We start from the raw sequence: 16,125 nt of genomic DNA on the forward strand, positions 1-16,125 counted from the left end.
CAAGAGGGGAATACTGTAATGCTTAATGGTTGTGAGATTTACCACTTATGTGCTATGAAATTCAGATCATCAGGTAATAGAAACCCACATTGCCAAAGCCAAGATAGAAGATAAGTGAGACTATCTTTTGGTCATTATTTAGCTGTTGGTGCAGAGGGGAAAGAAAGGTGGCAGTCTGCCCTTCTGGAGAAGGTTATCCAAAGGGAGAGGAGAATAGTTGCCAAGGAGTCCTAAAGAGCACTAATGTGGTTCCTTGTTTACCCGCAACTTGTTTAAAGTTTGATGCTAAAGAAGTCTAATGAAGTTGTTGTTATTCTAAGTTGGAAGTAACCACTGAAGCACTTTTCTGTTCTTTTTGGTGAAGAAGTAGACAGCAGGCGAGTATACCAGTATGGCAAGAAGTTGTTGCCTAAAAGGCCTGGCAAAGGAATAAACCAGGTAGTAGTTGATGCAAGTGCTGAACTTTGGTTCTAACAAAAACAACTCATGTTGATTTGTGACATTCGAAGAAGAATTGCGAAAGCTTGTACAGGACAGGTTACAATTCTTTTTTAACACTAAATTGTGGTAAACCATCCTGATAAAGACATTTGTTGTTACTCATCTAAAGGTAATACAAAGGTGAATCATGTTCTTACACCAGGAGGAGTTGGAATAGTTCATTTCCTTCCGAAACCAAAAGTTGTGACAATTATCCTGACCAAGTCAATTGTTATTTACTTGCAGAAGACAGGTGTGAGACAGTTCTTATTCCAGGAGGAGTTGGAACTTAATATTAGTTTCGATCCCTTACTGAGGCCACTGAACTTTATGTGATAAAGTATAAATCCTTAAGAACTGTATTGGAACTTTGTGTCAAACCGGATTAACTTGTTTCTTTTGAACTGTGGAGAAAACCATTGTTCAGACCTGGGTAAGGGACCTCACCAAGGTTATGAGAAGACACATTGATCATATTGTGAATCAATTCATATGTTATATATCATTGTTGAACTGAATTGCCATATATTTCCTTATTGCTTTATTGGTTGTACAAGTGTGAGTGACAGATATCCTTTTGTTAGAGGGTTTCCTTTAGTTTATTTTATGGAGGGAAATCCTCGTCGCAGTAGGGATAGTGAGGGGTTTATCCAACCTTTTTATTTAATAAAATGGCTAAAGTTAAAAACTCTTTGCAAAGGTGTCTACCTCACATTTCTGACACCACACAACTGCCAATGTGGGTTTTGTTTTTATAATGGACCACCATCAGAACGAGGCTGGACAACGCCGGTGGAAATGTGCACAAGCACAGGTCGGGGACCGCTGTTCCCCACACCTCCACAATTGATGGCGGCGCTCTTGGCAATGGACAAGGGGCGCCACATTTGGGGATGCCATAGTGGCATTGGCCATTGTCGACACGGAGCATCGGCTCCAAGGATGCGCCCCCCCCAACTCCACTCCCTGTGCCCCAACTGCGCCAGTGTGGGTAAAGGTGCCACTCCTGTGTGGTTGCCAAAGGTCAGAACAGCTGGGTTTATGGCACGAAGTGGCATGCAAGCAACGCAAAAAAACACCCTCTGATGTTCCACAGTCTCACTATATCTTGTAAGGAAGGCATGGTATCAAAGTAAGACAGACACAAGTGATCAGGGCCCAGGGCCCTGCTGTCAGACTATACCAAGAATATCGTTTTAAAGAGAGACTGTGTGGTTTCAATGTATGAAGCTTGGGTAAGGCGACTGTGTCACCTCCCAACTGCCTGTGGCTCTCTAAATACAAAAGCCAGCTCCCAGCAGGCTCCTTAATGACTGCTTATCACTTTCTTTCTTGAAGCAGAGCATTTCAAGTAGGGGGCGGGTGGTATTTGTAAGTGATGGCCCATTTAAGAGACCAATGTTTCTGTGCTAAGAAATACTAATGAGCATTTTCATTCTGAAAGTACAAGTTAGATGCCTACATCTATGCCCTCCTCCGGGCTAATAAAGTTATATAACACAGAACAGTTTTAAACGAAGAACATTATTTTCAGATGTTCATATGTAACACACCAAAAAGTGTTTATTTTTGGTAGAATGTAATACTTTCATCACATCATATATGGACCCTGCATTTGTCAAACACTAATACACAAATAGATAACCTTTTCACACATTACATGTTATGTTGTTATATGGCACGTGTACAGCGCCTACCCATCGAAGTGCTGTGGGGTTGAACACCCATGTTGTTTTACGTCTTGAAAGTACATTTTCAAAACCCAAAGGCCGTTTTTTTGCCTTTTGCTGATTTGCATTCTGGTATTTGTAGTTTCTCAGTTAAGATGTCATGTTCCCAGTGCAGGTGCTTACCTACAAGACCACATCAAATTGTCATCAAATCACGTCACGTTTTGGAATTTTGTTTTCATGGGAATATTTAACTACAGATTGATGGGTTTAAAAGATGAGCACCTTTTTTGTGTTGCTTTGCCAGCGTAATTATTGGACAATGTCCTCATTGTTAAATTCATGGGTACCAGCCTTTCATTTTCGCTACAGGGGCAAAAGTTCCCAAACTGAGTGAAGCGAGGGAGCTGTACTCATCCCCAGTCAAAACAACACATTTGACAGCACATTTCAGCAGCAATAGGAAAAAAAGCCATATGATTTTACAAGAAGGTGTGAACATATAACATCTCAGCAACAGTCGCCTAACCGGCTGAGTTGCCTTTGCAACATTCTGCTATAGGATCCCCTGCTATTCACGCACACAGCAAGCAGTTTTGGACCGCTCACCCCCCTTCAATCAAGGCTCAGGGGTACATTAATCAGGCTCCCTTCTCATTTTGTAGTGAGCAGCATTTGATAAATGTAGTTATCTGCTTGGAGTTTACTTCTTTTGACAGTCAACATAATCCTTAGCTGTAGCTTCTGCAATAAAAGCATTTTTTCTAGTTTGGACAATATGACCAAATATACACATAATAAAAATAAACAGTCGTGAAACTTATGCAAAAACAGCAGTTCGTTTCAGTTAGCAAAACACAATCACCATATGTTTGTAATGCTTTCCACAGTGAGATAGTGTTTTCAAACCAAAGTTTCAAAATATACCTTATGCAAACAGCATTTATAGCATAGCTCTCAACCATTTATGTTGCAAAAGCGGGTGAAAACACCCGATTTTACTTTTGGCGGGTGAGCGGCCCATTGAAATGAATGGGCGTGCATGAGGTTTGGCGGGTGAGTCCGCTGTTTACAAGGCGGGTGACACCCGCCAAAAGCGTGTGAGTTGGGAGCTATGTTATAGGAATTACTTTTGGGGAAAGATGTCTTCTAGCTCCTGAATTGCAGACTGCTCTCAAATCCCAGCTTTGCCACTTGACCAAAGTGACAGCTTCTGGGCAAATCATTTCATTACACTTTGCCCTATCTGCTAAAATTTGATTTCTGTACAAGGTATTCAGCTCACACTACAAAAGGTAAAAATTAATAGCGACAATTCATATACTGGACGTCACAGTGTATTTGTCTACCTTATGCATGGCTACATGTTTTCAATTTAACTTCCCATGATAGCCATAATAAAGACTCATTCTGTGATATGACTGATGTCACTATTTATGGAAATTAGGGGTTCTCACTCCCACACATGTTTTGCCACCCAGGGGCTCGCAAATCCTAGGACCGTCACAGGCTGCAGTAAAGTGCGGTCGTCATGGTGCTCCGTCTGCCACTTGCTTCGGTGTGCTGGTGCCAAGGAACTGGTTGTAGCGATGCATTGCGTGGAAGCGGCCAGCTCATGAAGTCAATCGTCCCCCGTATTCGGTAGAGAAGCAGGGAATGGAATTCCAAAAGACACAACATATGCCCCAATTACTGCCCTCGCCCGGGACCGTCAGCCGTGTGTTCTCTTCTCGGGAGACTTAGGCGACGTCCGGTCCCCGCAGTCGATCGGTTTATTCGCCCGTCTCGCTCCATCGGTCCAAAAACTACAACTCCCAGAGGAAGTAACCAAAGAACCGGAAGTGACATAACGCGGAAGAGTCAGCCAGTTACGTGGCTGGCTGTGGGATAGGATGATGCTGTTTGATTTGGATCAAATCTTAGAAGCCGAGGTCAGGGTAAGTAGTAGAAGGATGATAGACACTAATTGCCAGGGCTGGTAGGTAGGTAGTTACAGCTACAGCTGGTGACTAGGCAACGGGCAGTTGAACAATATAATTGCTCAGGAGGCAGACACTTTCTGCCAGATGGAGGGGCAGCTACTTTTTTTTTTTTTTTTTTTTTTTTTTTTTTTTTTTTTTCTTTTCATCAGGGGAGGGCAATGAGAATCATGGAAGATGATGCATGGTGATTGGTAGAATGGCTGATGACGGAGTGGCAATTGGAGGTTATGTCGAGGAAAGGGGGCTTGTTGGAAGCAGGGTTTTGGATGGGGCTGTAAATTGGTTTAGGGAGATACCGAGGTAGGTAGTAAACAAGAGAGTTAGGCAGGAAAATGCGACAGTGATGCTCCACGGAGGTGCTAACCAGAGGTAGAGGGGCAACTAGAGCAAGGGTTGGGGTGCGGATGCGGGTGGGGAGTTTGGTGAAGGGGAGGAATTACAGACAATGCCAAAGAAGATGGCATTTAAAGACCCACCGGAGGAAGAAGGCAATTTGGAGCAGGGATAGGACGGAAGGGGATTTGGAAGCAGAGTTGTGGTAATTGGAGGAAGGGCTCAATGTAGTTGGTAGGACGCAGACCGATGTATTTACCTATAGGGCCAAGAGGGGAGGGTACAGTTGCAGGAATGGGGCTGTTAGATACAGTACTGGGGGGGGGGATATCAATGTATACACCCAGGATAGAGAGATGGCAGTGCAAGAATGAGGTCCTGTATTCGCTGGTGGTATAAGTGTTCCAAGGGCTCAAACTTACAAGATGCCTTACATTTTCCTTTTTAGCACACGTTGTGAAGACCGAGTTCTGCCTCCCAGCTGTGACCAGTAACCCGCGAATGTATAGAGGTGCTGGTTCGGCTGCATCTACATGACCACGGCACCAGATGAGGACCTGCACGGCGGTGACCCCGGCTGACGAGGCATTCGCCTTTCGGGGGGCACCGGCTGATGATAGAGTATCCGTTTGGTGACACGTGTAGAGGTGGGACCGTCTTCTAAAGGATGGCGTTCCCTGGTATTTTTCGGAGAACAGCTGCACGTGGAAGTTCCCAGGCAACATATTCACACCACCACATCGCAGTTTTTCTTCTGACCTTCTTCAGGTACTGTTTGAATTTCCAGGAAACTTTAGAATACGACGAAGGGGGGAGGGTGAGTCTGATGCAAGTTGGAAGCTACAATGCAGGCTCTACTTAAGTGGGTATACAATTTGAAGGAAGAGAAGGAAATGGGAAGCTTTTAGCTATGAACTTGACAGGCAGTGGCGTGATGTTGAACTTCAGATTAATTCAGCACTAAGGCAGAGTTACACACTAGTTACTGTCACACTTTCTTACTGCATGCATGTCTTGGTTACCTTTTCCCCGAAACCATTTTTGGATTATCGAGTTATTTCACAATATGTTCTTCTAAACTGAGTGCTTAACTTGGATCAGCGGGCACTCTTTTTTTAAAAGTGCAAAGAGGAGCAAATCTAGCATTTAGTGGTGCCCACCAAAATTGTTTTTTACTCAAGGGAGCTCAGCAAATTAACTACACACAAATGAAGAGGCCCACACAATTAACCATTGGCGAAAACATGTCTTCGAAAACATGTCTTGGCCGCAGACTTGTTAAAAGCATTGCAGCAGGTAACCGAACAACATGTATACAGTAATTCTAGCTTTGCCTGATCTTATTTCAGACCTCCATTTATTCATAAGCAGCTTCAGCCTTAAAGCAAAGCTGGTGCTTCTACACCACTTCCCCAGGCACCCGATGCCGATACTGGATTTGAGTAATAGTGCTGTGTAACATGCCTATGACAGAAAAGTTAACATTAGTTAAGCGGTACTAGGGAGCCATCATAGTAATGCTCATTTTTTAAAAAGTTTAATTTTGTTACCACAAATTGTATTCATCTGCTAGTTGTAATAATTGTAGTAGTATAATAATGATGATGTAGTAGGACCTGCAATAGTACTACCTATAGTAGTACTTCTGATATTGCTTGTAGAATCGCTCCTAATCCTAGTCTTGTTGATAATACTAGTAGTTAGGGGGTGGGTGGAAGAACAGGTCAGCTGGTGTAAATGACCATAATGTTATGGGCATGTCTGCCGTATGTGTATTTAGTCTTTGAGAACTAATATTTCTGTGAGTTTTGATTATTCTGAATAAGTAGAACCAGGAAGCTCTCTATAAAGTGAAGATGCGGCCTGCAGCCGTTGACCGGTTAAGCCTTCACGCTGAGAGGACAAACCGATCACCACGCTGTGCTTAACTGAGATAATCCTCTTTGCTTCTTTGGGGGTATTCTCCATCATAATGGTGGTTGCCATTTTTTGGGGGTTTGCTTTGATGCCATGTCTCACGTTTCTTGCATATCTGTTTCTAGTTTGTTTGATTCTGTTGGTGGATCGTTTGTGACTGCTCTTCTGGTTCTTTTGTAGTTATGCATTGCTTCATTCATCCAGGAAAACCTTCAGTAACGTAAAGGTCAGCATCTCCCGTCAGTGGACCCCATCAAGCCTAAATACCTCAGTCTTCATACTTCAGCCAAATGATGTAAGTATAGCTAGCTACCCACCGATGGACCTAAATCAAGGTACCTCACAACTGCACCTAAGCAGGGCTCTGGATGGTCTCTTGCTCAGGGTACGGGAGGAACCCAATACAAGAGTTGTGGCACACTCTATTGGCTTCTACCTACCTCTACCAATTGAGCCGCAACATGAATGGCGAAATTGGAGCAACCCCAATCCCACTGCACCTGTAGTAGGCACAGAACATCAATATGCATGCAAGTTACCATTCTTAAAAAGGCCAGACGCCAGTTCTTTTGATACCTGTGCCATGCAGGGACAGTCTTTTCGAACAAGGAAACAGCACTGCAAGATCATTCAAATGAGTTGTCTGCTGTACAAAACACGTTTTGGCAACCACAGTATTGCAGAGATGCTATTATTGAATTATTACCGAGGTTGGCTGTTCTTCTGGCACCTGTGTAGTCTTCATTGTTTTGGTTTTACAACCTTCATGTTGATAGTGTTACCTAAACTCTACTGTAGCCTGAATCCACATGGTGTCAAGTCTTTCCTGGATTTCTGTACCAGTTCTTTGGGTTGTGGGTTGTAAATGTATTGGCATTGCATCCAACACATCTTCGCTGTAGTGGGTTTAGGCCGCAACACTCATGGCGCTATGCGTTTCCTGGCGGGGGTTGGTGCTAGAATCAAGATTTTATTTTCTGGTCCCGAGCCCATACTTGAAAAGGCTTCGGCCTGGAGCACCCATTCTGCCAATGTTATCGGAATTTGCTGGTATCGGTGGATGCGGCTGCAGTGTGTGCACTGCAGCGGCATTGACCCGCGGTGCGGTTTGACGTTCTGACCTACGCTTACCTGTCGGGTCACAGTACATGCAGGCATGGTCTAAGGGGTCCTGCATGCTTTCGGTTTGTCTGCCAGCTGTTTGGGTGTTGCAGTGTCCAGACAGGAGATGAAGAGGTAAAAGCGGAGTGTGGCGCCTGAGATCAGTAAAGGTACCAGTCACTACTAGACAGAAGGCACGTTGCAATCCTCATCACTTTCCCTTTCTTTGAGCCATAATCTGGAAGCTGAGCATGTCAAAGGTGGCGCTTCCAATCTTTAACCCGCCTCTCCTTCTACTTTTACATCTTTACTTGCTCTGCATTTTACCTATTGGGTTGTCTCCATAAATCTTTTATTTTTTTATTTTAATCAGGCATATCATTATATCCCACATAAAAATGATGCCCTTCACGTGGTTCCATCAATTGAGGGACAATTCTGCATATACAAACACCTACATGAGCGAGAGAGAGGGGCAATATATACAAGACGACCAGAGTAGAACCTTCTATAGGAACCCTTTCAGAAACTAAAGAGACTAAAGTTGTCTTTGTTTCAACCGAAGATCACTGAATTACTGGCATAGGGAAATCGAAATCCTCAATCAGTCTACTCCCTCACCTAACCCCCACCCCCGCCCCCTCCCATTTTGCTGCTTCTTCACTAAGCCTGAGTCTGCTCTCCGAAGTTCTGGTGAGGAGCGCAGCGACGAGTCAGAGAATGAGCGAGCTGAAAACGGGGGATAGGATGGAAGCAGGAAAGTTTACGAAAGAGGAAGGCTTCATAGGTCGCAGTATAGAACGAGAGCTTGTGGGAGTTCTTACAACCCCATCTCCACCCGTGTACCTGAAATCCGGACATATCCAGTAACATTCCATGTGCAGTCCCTGTTCCCTGGAACTGGAACTACTACTAGGCCCTCTAGGAAAGTGAACATGAAGCCTGAGTACTATGGTGAAACAAACCTGAGACCGGTGGATCAAAAAGGAGCCTTAAAGGTAGGTTCCACAGCCGTTCTATCTGCCATCCCATCTGCAACAGAGAATATCCTGCAAGAACCCTCAATGATGATGGTTGGAAGAGTCAAAACATAATTTATACTAGTAACCGAGAATGTCTTGATACCACCCCAAATGATGGGGGCCCGGAATAATTCCACTGCAGATACATTTGGCTAACCTCCACCAAGCCATACCAAAGAAAGGGGAAGATAGGACTTGAACCGAAAGACCCCATAGTCTGGCTATCTTTAAGAAAGAGCATTATAAAAAACACAACTAGTCCAATAACCTAATGGAGTTCCATCATTGGTTTGAGGCTGTCAAACAGTGATCAAATCAGGTCTCTTAGAGAATTGCAGACAAACTGCGCCAAACTACCACAACTGCAGTCAGGTCAGAAGTAAAAACGAGGATGGAGGTAAAAGGGCAGAGTGAGTGTGCGTCCCAAATACTCGTCTCACACAGCACCCATGCGAACTCCATCAAGCGATTGGCACATCCCTGTTCAGCCCCCCTCAAGCTCAGCTAAATCTGCTAGCCCAAAGCAAAGAGCACGTACAGTAAGTGACCTTTTCTTAAGGAAAGTGCAAAAGTCATGGACACCTAATGGCAAAATAAGAGCTTCATTTTAGGCCTACCTAAACTGGGGACACTTGCCAGATGCACTAGCCATATAAGTGAAGAGTGAAAACGGGTAGGGCTGGGGGGAGGAGGGAGCAAAATAAAAAAGGGGATCTCGAAGGGCGTTCAAACTCAGTTCAGGAAGGGGATGCAGGGGTGCTCCTGAATCCCACCTTGGGAGATCACAGAACCCCAACGCCTCAAAGTTAGGATAAAGATGCCAACTAACCAATTGCACTAACAATTTCCCACCTCTGCATACACCCCTCATACTCCAAACCAAACACAACCACAAACCTACAACACAGCAAACTGCAAAAACTTCACTACATTGCAACAACAAAACAAAAGGACACATAGACTTGCACAACAGTACACGACGACTACCGTCCGCAAACACCCCAGGCCCAGCCAACGGAACCACTGGGCTGAGGCTGCCAACAGCACATCACTACTCTCTTCCACTTTTCCAGCTTGCTACCACTAACCACCCCCCCCCTCTTTCAGAGAGCCAGGGGACCACTCCGGTGGTGATAGTGCGCGGTACAAAGGTCCTTTAACATTAACATCTCTAATGCGGAGAAGCCAACAAGGAGGGAACCAAGAGAAGCTTTACGGAATCAAGTGCCATCCGAAAGTGAGCGATTGGCTTATAATACTGTAGCACCTGAAAGTTCTTTACAGGTTACAGATTGAGGATTGGTGTTCCCTTAGTAACAGATTATTTTGTTGTGGGATGTGGTAAAAACGATATTGCCTATTCCTGATCTGTAATTTGGCCAATGCAGCATTTGAATCTAACTTGAAAATTGTGTTCCACCTTGCATAGTTGTTGTAATCCGGTTGGGGGCAGAGCAGTCTCTATTTAAACCTAGGTCACTTTTATTAGACCAGTGAAATTCTAATTTTTTCATTTTTGAAGTTTACCATAATCAACACTCCTATTTCTAACCTAGCAAGTTGTTGAACACTTGATTATACTTCTTCTTTCAGTATTTCTGGCTCTGCGGTATCATGGGGCTGTTTTGTTACAGAAAAGTGCAATGATCTAGTGATCAATGATTATTTCACCGACCGACATACTGATTTGGTTTGTGTTTTTGTTTTTCCCTTGTTTTATTTTATGATTCAATGTACTGGCACTTGTAATACTGAAACACCAAAGGCTTCTGGCCGAAGCGTGTTGAATAGAAACTTTCATACTTGCCTGAATTTGCTAAGGGCATCAATAGTAAGGATGGCTTGTTTGGTTTTGGTTCACATCCATGCACTTCATTGAATTCAGACCATATGTTAACAGGATTGGACCAGGTGTGGCATTCTGGTACTTGGAGTATTTTCTATAGAGGAAAATTAACTTAAGACAAGGGAAAACCCTATTCCTCTAATGCCACCAAGGAGTCTTAAATTAATCTCGGACTATTATCCTTGGACGGTGTAGGACTTAACTTTTGAGACCGGAAATGCCATTTTGCTCTTTTAGTGCAAGGGCTTTGGCATTACCCCTTCGACCCCTCTGGACCTGGTTTCCCCAACTTTGTTCTGATTATCAGTCTCCATCAGTGATGTTAATACAGATTGTGATCCTCAGCCTGCATGTTGGGCTGCTACCCTGTTTCCCTGCATGAGTCCCCTTGCATAGCAGGTTATAGTTGGTGCCAGACTTTGTTTAATTCTTGAGCGATAACACCTCCTTTAGCCCATGGGCGTCCCTACCAGGATTCCCTGTTCAAATCCCGTACAATGGCCAAATGCAATATTTCCTATTTCAGCATGGACTCCAGGATTGGCAGAGCTCCTCCGCCAGCTCAACTGGCAGGCCGTAGGTTCATGCTCCCGTAGGTTGGTTAGGACCTCTGGGAGCGTGATCCCTGGAAGGGGAGGTTCCCACTAGACAGGCCCCCACCTGCCCAGGGCTCTCAGAAAAGATGCCCCTCCTGGCCCTGCCAGGAGAGGATCGAGCGTGTAGGTCTCTGGCAAAGGCAGGTAGAACATTAGAAAAAACTGGCGTGTCAGTGTGAGTTTATGCCCCAAGGGGAGAGGAGGGTGGAGGAAGAAGCTAAAAATCAAGAAGGGTTCATAAGGTATCTCAAAACGTAGTAATAGGAAGAGGAGCCTGGAAGTAAGGATGGCCGACTGTATGCTTTTATTCTATTTAAGAGTAAACTCCCATGTTGTGTGGGGAACACTATGGATACTTCTTTGCTTTGTTCCCTTGTGACATGCTCTGCAATTTTAATGGATTCAGGCATATTGTGTTTGTAACGAATGGGTCAGAGGACGAGGCCAACATTTTCATCTCTTTTAAATAGAATGTATCTAGTTCATATCCTCCTAGATGTATACATTTATTGTATGTGCATGGTGTCCACACTTTTAAATTGCAATGGTCCACTTGCATGCTTTATTTAATTTGGAAGAAGCCACAAGGCCATGTTTTCTCTGCACCCCATTTTGCGATGTCCTTAGGAGAGACAGTAAATTAGGCTTGTGGTATAGAATTTCCTGTGCAGTTTTCGTAAAGTACAGTTTTTTAGAAACTGTATACGAGAAGTTTTCTAGAGAGGATAAAAAAGGTTGATACCCATTTCCGTTGACTGTCACGAAGCTCAGGTACCATGGCTATCCCTAATTGCATCATGATTGGCAACGAGGATTGACCACATCCTGGGCCCAAGCTACAACTTGTAGCTGCATATGAACAGGTACCTGGGTACTCTGCTTTTGTGGAACGGATTGTTACACTGATCGCTTTTAGCAGAGTTCGAAATTGAGATTTGATTGGCATGAGCTAAAATCAGTTTCTCTGTGTCGTTCATCACAGTAGGCAGGGGCTACCGCAGCTGAACCAGGAGTGAGTACACTGTGCAATGAAAATCTAACTTCCATATGTGATGCACACTTGAACTTTGTACCCATTATGTATTATCCAATATGTTTTGTGTGCCCTTGAGGCGTGCTAATTCTTCTTTATTTCCAAACACTCAAAGTTAATGTCACATATGCATATTTATAAGGCTCTAGTTGGTCTGGGGAGCCAAAAGTATCAGTTGGTTTGAAGTGAAGCTAAGCAGGCTCTCTAAGGTAGAAGCAGGAGCTATATAGCCCCTAGCAATTTAAAATCCTGGTTTAGCACCGTGAAAGTGCGACTTTCGGTTCTAGAACCAAGTGAAGACTTGGTGTAAGAGGTGTATCAAGTAGCAGTCGGGGTCTGGGCAAATTAACTGTTGGGCCGGGGCATCTGTAATCCACTACAGGCCCTTTGTTGTTTTTGTACTGAACCTTACTTGGAGGTATCTCCAGAACATCCCCCACAGTGTGGAATTTTATTTAAGATTAGTTTTTCACAGATCTCCTCGCCTCTAGTTTGGTCAGGCGAGCTTTGGTGCACCTGCATTCTGGTCCAAACAGGGTAGCTGCAATTCACCTGTCTCCAGAGGAGTTTCCCTTGAGCTTCAGTTCCAGGTTCAAGACCCAGCTGACCAGAGAATGAAATAAGGATGCTGGGCAGAATTCGGGCCAATACATGCCAATGGCAAACCACAACCGAGTGGGGTGTGTGCATAACCCCACCATCCCCTGTATAGGGACCCCATAAGAGGATTCTGAAGACTATCACAGGATCTCATAACCTAGAGACATATGTTCATAGGCCCGGTCAATCAGTTTCTTGCTCCAAAGAGGCATGCCAGCCTGCTAGTAAAGGGCTTCAAGTACAGGGCACCTTATACATGATTGGAGCCTGGATCTGGTACATCTGGGCCTTGAACCCTGTGCAGCAATGCAATGTACCTAGGACTATGACTGCCCACCGACCCCCACCAGAAGTTGAAGCAGCACCGAGGAATGCACCAGGAGGAACCCAACCACGGAGATCTAGGAAGCTTGAGAAGTAAAACTTGGTATGTCTCTTTACCAGTACCCTCACCTACAAGGTTTAAGACGGAGCTTCACCTTTAAGAGGACTTAGAAGGGTGCAGCTTTCTACACAGCTTTCTCTGGTCCAATCTTCATATCCGTTTCTCCTTATGATCCTAGTTGTTCTATGGAACAACTAGAACAGAGACTTCCAATTTATTGGAAATTAGGACCTGACTAAGGACCCTATGCTGCCACAAGCATTGGTACATTTAAATTTGTGCTTCATTCCAAAGAAAACTCTCCTGATGTTGGTTCAAGCATCCCATTCAAATTTACTGTGATCTGATCATAGCAACTACAGCCTTGATAATCCCATCTGATGGAGCCATGGTTATACATGAACCCCATTTGTATTGAATTCACTTTGTAGTAGGAACTATATTGGCAGCAGGATCCTGCAGTGGATTTTACACAGGAAAACCTGTAGGCAAATTCCTGTAGTTCAGCGAAGCCCTAAATCTTGATGAACAGCTGGCACATATGAGAGAATCCCAAACAGCCAGTTTACTTGCCCAGGGAGAACAGCGTGCTGTCACGGTATTGGTTTTATGGCAGTATGATAACCTTCTTTCCAAATGACGGTATATCATGGTTATCGCAGTTGAGCAGTTGGAGTTAACCAATCTTCACAAATATTTTCTTAAAGGTCAAACATTGTTAGCATTTTGAAACTTGTCTCTGCACATTTTGAGCTGATCCTCCCGGAATCTAAGGTGGCTTCAGATTTGGTCTTTCATGGCGCTCACTCGTTGATTGCCTTGAATGAAACAGTGACTAGTGCAAGTGTTAAAATGCACATTTTGAGCAATGAGCTTGCTGCTCAGTCACAGGTCATTGCTTTGAAAATCGGCCTCGACCTGCATTATTTCGGAACCACATGACATGAGCATCATGGACACTCATTCCGATCAGTCATTAAATTTGTTTTGATAACACTTTATCCCATTAAAGGCACTCATGTGAGGTCTGAAAGACCATGTCATTGTGTTTCTTTTGTCAAAATGTCATAGCCAACACACACTCACCAAAAGGTTGCATATTGATCAAATCACTATAGCTTGTTTACCATCTGCCTGGTGTATTATAAAGGTCTGATGTTGGAGTCACCCCTGAACATGTAATCCTGACAGGACGGCGTTCAGTGGGCGCTTTTGATTTCTTTCTTGATTCTTGCAATACATGTTCATTTACTTTCTTAAAGGTGGTGGCACAAAAACCTTTTTGAAAATGACAAAGTTAAAATAACTATCGCCACAAATATGGCCTAGACCACCACAGTCCCATCATTACCTTTTCCCCCAGGTCTGAGCGCATTAGCGCCCTTGTCATGTGAGTTGAGACGGAGGAATGCTTTCATGGGTGGTTTCACAAATCGAGGGTAGACATATCTCACCCCCATTGCTCTGGATACTTCAAATTGAATGTAGAATCTGTTCTGCCTGCTTTTGGTGGCAAAACTACAAATTGGCTGATCTTTAACCCGACTCTACTGATCACAGAGAAAGAGTGGTTACAGCATCAAAGCTGCATTTACTAATGTGGCCTCACTTTCCCTATGCTCTTGTCTTCCAAACAAGGCCCCCAGACGCCACATCCCACAGTGCAAGATCCAGACTCCGCAGCACTTGCTTACTGCAGCCTTTCCAAATCCGATTGAAAAGCTCACTTAGTAGCTGCAGGCACTAAAACGGTATAACGTGACGGTTATTATAGTTTAATTAAGCTGTTCACGGTATCTATAACGGTATATTGGTATACCGTTACACCCCTAGTGCCTATACCTCGAGCCTCAAGCATTCAAGGTCCTTCAGGGCAACAACGTGACTTGCAGCATTGATGGGACCTGATCTTAGAGCACCTGGGGCAGGGGAGGATCGAGGCAAGCATCTCTGATCTGCCTCGCACCCAGTTGCTTGCAGGACTGAGCAGTTTAATCGGTAACCTGTACATCATGGGGGCCATGGAACTTTTTTTTTTTTTAATTTTTTTTTTTTTAAATTGGCACTGTTGGGTAGTTGTGTTTAAAATGTCTCATTTCCAGTGCCTCTACAGTGTCGCAGATGCATATGTGAAATACAAGCCGTTTATGTTAAGTGGATGCTTTGTACTTTAATTGAGTGGTGGGGAGGCATTCGTTTACGCTAAAGAGGAAATGCCACAAAAAAAACTCAACGTGACATTCTCAAGGCACATATTTTCAAAAAACATTTTTGTTTGTAGATCTGGTCACAAGATATTGACTCACCTTAAAAGTTGGCAGCAAACCACAGCCGCCACCCGCTACAATGGTTGCTCATTGCTATATGAATTGTAATCCTGATGCCAGTCTCGTTACATTACAAGTAGACATTCTCACACTTCCTTGGCTAAGCATTTCCATTTAATATTTTTGCCTATGTCTGCAATCACATCTTTTCTTATTTTTCCTTTCTCTATTATAGTTAAGAGACCATTTTGCTGTCCTTTTTTTTTTTTTTTTTTTTTTTTTAATTTTTTTAATTAAAAAAAAACATATATAGTAAATGAGTTATTCTGATATTTGGTAAATCTCCTCTCTAGCTTTGCTGACCTTGCTCCCTTTTTGTCCAGGGATGTATAATATTCCAAGTTTAGGAAAACGTTCACTCTTATTTACAGTGGGGTTTCGGCATCCCTTTGCACTTTATAGTTCATCACATCTAGTAGGTAGAAGTTGTGTCAAAATAGTTTGGCTTTTTTTGGTAAATTTGGTGGTTCTCTGGCTTTTGGGAATCAGGACCTATTTTCGCTGATGGCGGATCTTCTAATGAGGTCTCCATGAAAGCTAAAACTTTGTTTAGGTATCCTTCCCTCAGGAGCCAACATAGCTGCTAGAGGCCCCCATTTTGTCACTGGGTGAATATTCTCACCAAGGAAGTATTGGATATAGACTGGTGGCACCTGTTTTACTTTAGGCTACAACCTCATGTTCTAGTTCCACTAGCTTCCTGAGCATGAGCAAAGTGACTACCAAGGACTTTTTTATTTCTTTTTAAAATCTTATGCACAAGTCATTTTTCTTTGTGGTTCTTCCTTGTGTTTTTTAACACAGGAAAGGCCATTGTGGCCGTTCTGCCTATG

The 16,125-nt window shown here is 43.7% G+C and overlaps 1 protein-coding gene across 2 annotated transcripts in view; it reads left to right on the forward strand.

Moving 5' to 3' along the window:
- The first annotated feature begins 3,841 nt into the window (after positions 1 to 3,841).
- The window catches only part of SLC37A3 (solute carrier family 37 member 3), a 429,185-nt gene continuing 416,901 nt past the window's right edge, over positions 3,842 to 16,125 (forward strand). Inside the window, exons 1-3 of one of the 2 annotated variants that reach the window (XM_069628820.1) lie at positions 3,842 to 4,087; positions 4,914 to 5,233; positions 6,563 to 6,677. In XM_069628820.1, coding sequence (XP_069484921.1) covers positions 5,133 to 5,233; positions 6,563 to 6,677 — 216 coding nt within the window. In that variant the 5' untranslated portion in view covers positions 3,842 to 4,087; positions 4,914 to 5,132. The remainder of the gene's footprint in view (positions 4,088 to 4,913; positions 5,234 to 6,562; positions 6,678 to 16,125) is intronic. The other variant, XM_069628821.1, reaches the window with a different exon arrangement.

The sequence above is a fragment of the Ambystoma mexicanum genome, chromosome 12 (genome assembly GCF_040938575.1).
Source record: "Ambystoma mexicanum isolate Mex_15411 chromosome 12, UKY_AmexF1_1, whole genome shotgun sequence".
Classification (NCBI taxonomy): Eukaryota; Metazoa; Chordata; class Amphibia; order Caudata; family Ambystomatidae; genus Ambystoma; species Ambystoma mexicanum.